The sequence below is a fragment of the Theobroma umbraticum genome, unplaced genomic scaffold, assembly GCF_002168275.2.
Source record: "Theobroma umbraticum cultivar Fairchild unplaced genomic scaffold, ASM216827v3 scaffold_50.0, whole genome shotgun sequence".
In the NCBI taxonomy this organism is placed as follows: Eukaryota; Viridiplantae; Streptophyta; class Magnoliopsida; order Malvales; family Malvaceae; genus Theobroma; species Theobroma umbraticum.
The window spans coordinates 837,494-842,384 of record NW_018397261.1 but is presented as its reverse complement, the minus strand read 5'-3'; the positions used below and the strand labels follow the sequence as shown (position 1 = coordinate 842,384).

Here is a 4,891-nt window from a genome sequence, read left to right as displayed (position 1 = left end):
ACAACATGGGAGGAGTCCGGATGAATAAAATTTGTTTATTTAGTTTTATTGCACTACTGAAATCTGGATGGTTCCATGGATGTTAACATCAAGGGCATATGCTTTTCATGTGAGAAAGGAACATTTAGTAAAGAAAAATTAGAACCAACTTTTGCAATTCGTGTACTGTCTCTTGGTCATAATATCGTTTGTTGCATTATGCCTTAATTTGTTGAGTGTTGGCAGCATCTTAAAGCTCTTCTTCCTTTTCTTTTTATTTCTTTTTCAATCAGTTGTTTATTAATCTTTAAATAGATTATTAGTGTTAATGCTGTTTTGCGGATAGAAGGAGTGTTATGACTTTGAATAGATAATCTCTTACCAAACCTCTTTAAGGCCCCCAACCACCTGAGCTAAGGCCCAAATGGCATTTTCTATTAATTAATTGAGGCACTCTTAATTTGCTTTCCTCCTCTCATGGGATAATAGATATAGTCCCACTCCCATAACAGTGTCTCAGATTCTGTGATTGCATTTGCATGTAGGAACTGTTAGCTATATATATAAAATGACTAGAACCAATGGAGTAACTGGGGAATTGCAAAAATTATTGTCTGTTGGATTAAGAACTCCAAGGAAATGCTCTTGGCAGTGCATATTTTTAAGTAAAACGGGGGCCCCAAGACCAAAATTTTTTTTGTTTAATAGAGACGAACAGGGAAGAATGGGATGCGACAGATACAACGAAACATGGAAATACTAACATTAGACATACATTGTTTATACTCTTAACTGCTCTCCAAGTCCCAATCAAACTTGGAAATAATTAAGAAACAATGGCAGTTGAACAGAAGATAAACAACATATTTTTGTCTGTTGTTGAAACTTCAGACAAATTGAGAGAGGGGAGGGGAAAGAGTACTGGGGCTTTACTGCCGCAGCAAATTTCTAAGAATCTCCGCATCTAAACTAGTCATATCCATGGAACCTAGACATTGAGATAGTCTCTCGCTCAAATCATCGATCTCTGCTTGTAATTTTCTGATGTAACTGCATGTTTCGCTCAGAACCTGTGTTGCTGATTCCTACAAAATAAAATCATAGAAATAATGCTCAGCAATGGAAAAGCTTCATAAGCAGAGACATGAAAATATATACACTCAAAGTCCCACTGCACAGCTTTATTCTATCGCTGCCACTGTTTTCATGATTTGTCCTCCTCGTTGGAAGGGTTTTCTGAAGCTACTTCTTTTTAGTTTTTTACTTGTGCTTGGAGAGTACCAGAAAATCATATTGCTGTTATTATCATTTGGAATTCAGTCCAGCAGGTCTGCGCATGATCATTGCAATAGATTCCGAATTAAAATAACATTTCTCCAAGATGCAGGCTCTGTGTTGATTACTGTCCAGTTATGATCAGAATAGTCTCATCCTGAAGAACCTAGCTAACATATTCGGTCACTTCACCCTTGTCAATGACAGGACAAAACTATTAGTATAAACAAGCAAACAACATTACGGCACCCAGCTTTGATAAAGTGAAACAAGAAAGGAGAATTTAAAGCAAAAGAGAGAGAAAATTTTAGGCTCTACCCTGCCATTGCGGCATCGATTCGGCTGTGGCAGCAATGTCTGTAGATTTAAGATGAGAGCACTGAGCTCATCATCCGTGATTTTATTTGAAGCTCTTGATCCTTGGCTAGACATGAAGAAACCTAGCTAGCTTCTTGCTCTCTTTAACACTCTCTTGTCACTAGTAGTGGGGAGTTCGAAAATGGAGGGCACAGGCAGCTTATAAAGAGACTTTGAGGGTGGGAATTGCAGGACAAGGTAGTTGATAAGAACATATACAACAAAAACATTGCTGATTTACATACAGTCCAATAGGACCCCATTTGTCACATATTTCTGCATTATATAGGCCCACCAACTATGTAGGCCATGGTCAATCAAGTCCGCAAAAATGCCCTTGATTTTTGTTAATGCAAAGCATCTATATCTTAAAAGGCCACGTGTCCCAATCTAGGTTGTATGTGTTGTATATGGAGAGCGACTGAGCATTACAATTCCACGTTACGATCATGTTAACAGAGACTTCGCATGGAAAGGAAAATATAGAATGGCAAGAAAAAATTTATAGGATCTGTTCATTGGATGTAACTAATCAGGATTTAAATATTTTTAAACTTATATAAAGTACAGATGTTTACGTCTTACCAAATTGATACCTTTGTCTCTTGTGCGTTTAATGAAGGCACAGCTCTTTTCTGTTTGTCTCTTGCATTTGCCTTCTGGAGTGTCTATCGTAGAACATGTGTTATGGTTCACGCTCACATTTAAACCTCTTTTATTTTTTCCAGAAAGGTGAAATCCCATTGCAAGTTGGCCCATCAAAATCTAATCGAGATATGGTAGGATCTAGACAACTGTGGGTGATTGAAGGATGGCCTTGCTCAGACTGACATAGGAACAAAAATGGATCACCTCCATATTTCTTTATAGGGTTAAGAAAACCGAACTCATGAGTTAGCCTTGCCCCTTGAGAGCTAGGCAACTTTAGACTCTGTCGTCAATTGTCAGTCCGTATAAAACGTAAATTACAATAATATTGGGGAGTTGCTAAAGGAAACCCCTTCGCCAACACCATTCCAAATTCGTGCAGGAGTACTACAACTTACAAGGCCTATGAGTAAGCCCCGAGCAATATAGACAAATGCCATTTTCAATTATTTTCTAGGCATGCAGTTGTGCATTTAAACTATATGGCAGTCTCTTGCCGCCTCAGCTAGCTCGGTCCCCTGGCTCACTCAAATTGCCTAATACAAACGTGTGGGATTGGAATAGGTTTGACTGCAATCGTTAAATTTAATAGAAAACGCAACAATAAAAAATAATATAGCATTTTGTTAAAAAAAATTTAGTTATAATAAATTTATTTTTCAATTTGTAGTTACAATTGCTTTCAATTGTAATTTTTAATCGTAATCACCAATACTCACAACCACAATAACCAACTTATTAGAATTTGATATTCAAATCTCAAAATATTTAAATTTGATTTTTTATTGATTAAAAGCTATTGTTTAGTAATTATGTTTATTAGGTTGACGAGTTTGCTTGATGGAAAAGAAAACTATAAATATAGAAGATTCTTGGTGTGTAAGTTAATGGGGTATAAATATAGGAGAGTCTAATAGGGTGAGGTATGAGAGAAAGATGTAAGTAGAGTGTTAAAGTTTATAGAGTTGATAGGTGTAGACGCTTCATGCATAAGTGTGAGCTTGAGTGAGTTCTTGAATGTTAATGTTGATATGTTTGTAGTTCTTTGTAATTAGTAAATCTCTTTTCGTCATTGTAGATGAATTAAAATGCCAAATCACCTTAAATTCTTATTTCTTCTTATGAATGATTTTATTCTTGGATTACATTTTTGCTTACATAACTATTACTTGATATTTAGACGTTGGTAATAACAAATCCAAAGATAACCTTAGTGCATCCATGGCGAGAAATGCGAGTGCAAAACATGATGTGACGATGCATTGAGGAAGAAGATGAACAAATTCAACGTGACTAAACTTGGAGGAGGACGATAGGCAAAAAGAGGAAAAAAAAAACAATAATTTGGTGTATGCAAGTGTTTTGTCTTCATTTACCGACCTCATAATTTGGCCCTAAATTTCCGGTGGCTGACCGTACAGTTTAACTTAAATGGTGCTGTCTGCATGGCCACGTGGCACAGTGGAAATAGGCATGTAGGCATGGAGGCATCTAAGGCTTGAGGCCTTCCTACCCTTGGTGATAGAAATTCATAGAAAGGCACTGTCGTTGTCTATGGACCCTGAGTCCTGACTTCTTCTCTCTCAAAGTTTGAGCAAAGACAGCTATTGCAACGGTTTCAATTAATTGTAAAGTAAGGCTGCTGTTAAATTAGAAAGAAAACCAAACAAAAGTTTTAAGAGGAATAGGGATCTATAGAAGATGTTGTAAACTTGGAGACCGGATTAAGTGGTTCTTAATTAAATCTTAAATTCGAAAGATTTTGGAGTTGGAATTTAGTAATGGTGCGTTTAATGTTAGACTTAGGCAATGACTAAAAAGAGATTAGTCTCTCGAGTGCAAGAGCATGCCATGCATTTTCAAAGGTCAACAATTAAGATCAGTGTTTCCAACAGCTCTTAGATACGATCTTTTACCTGACATATCGTCTGTCTAAATTCCTCCTCATCAGCATGGAAATCCCCTTTAATTTTGCACAGCGTGATTGCTTGGACTTTGAGTTCAATTCGTTATGCAACTCCACCGCAGTATTCTATAAGCAAGAGAAACACGAGCAGAAATTCTACCAATCTAGCTGCTTTGGAATCTTGGATGTTGTAATTTATGGCTTGTGCCTCTCAGAAATACATGACTACCGAAAGTTAAGACCTTCAATGTAAAAGTTTTTATAAACAAGGAAATATATGCAGCACTAGAGTCTACGTATCAGCATATTTCCATTTAAAAACAGAATGTAAAAAATTGCTTTGTTACGAAGGATTCCATTGAGGGATTTTAAAATATATTAAATAAACATTATTCTTTCTTATTCATAAATCTAATGTTTAACTCCACACTTGCTCTATTTTTTACTCTCATTTATAGTTTGTGACTGTACTGTATGATCTAAAATGTACATGAAGTGCAGATAATATAAATTTTTGAATGGGCAAATAATATAAATTTGAGTAAAATATCTTCACTCTCTTAAGTTTTAATTAAAAATATACGAAAGTCAATTAATTTTAAAAGTGAACACTCCACTCTAAAAAATTATTATTTTTTGGACACATAAGTAGAGTCGATTAATGTTTCTGTTACTTTGATGACGTGATAAAAGTAAAAAAATAATTTTATTTTTAATTAATTTTTA

The 4,891-nt window shown here is 35.5% G+C and overlaps 1 protein-coding gene across 1 annotated transcript; it reads right to left on the bottom strand.

Annotated features, from left to right (window-relative positions):
• Positions 1-732: 732 nt before the first annotated feature.
• On the bottom strand, positions 733-1,784 carry LOC110418491 (transcription factor ILI6-like). The gene is made up of 2 exons (XM_021431235.2): positions 1,573-1,784; positions 733-1,064 (listed from the first exon to the last, which is right to left on the bottom strand). The coding sequence occupies exons 1-2, from the start codon at positions 1,684-1,686 to the stop codon at positions 909-911; spliced, it is 270 nt and encodes an 89-aa protein (XP_021286910.1). The 5' UTR covers positions 1,687-1,784; the 3' UTR covers positions 733-908.
• Positions 1,785-4,891: the final 3,107 nt, after the last annotated feature.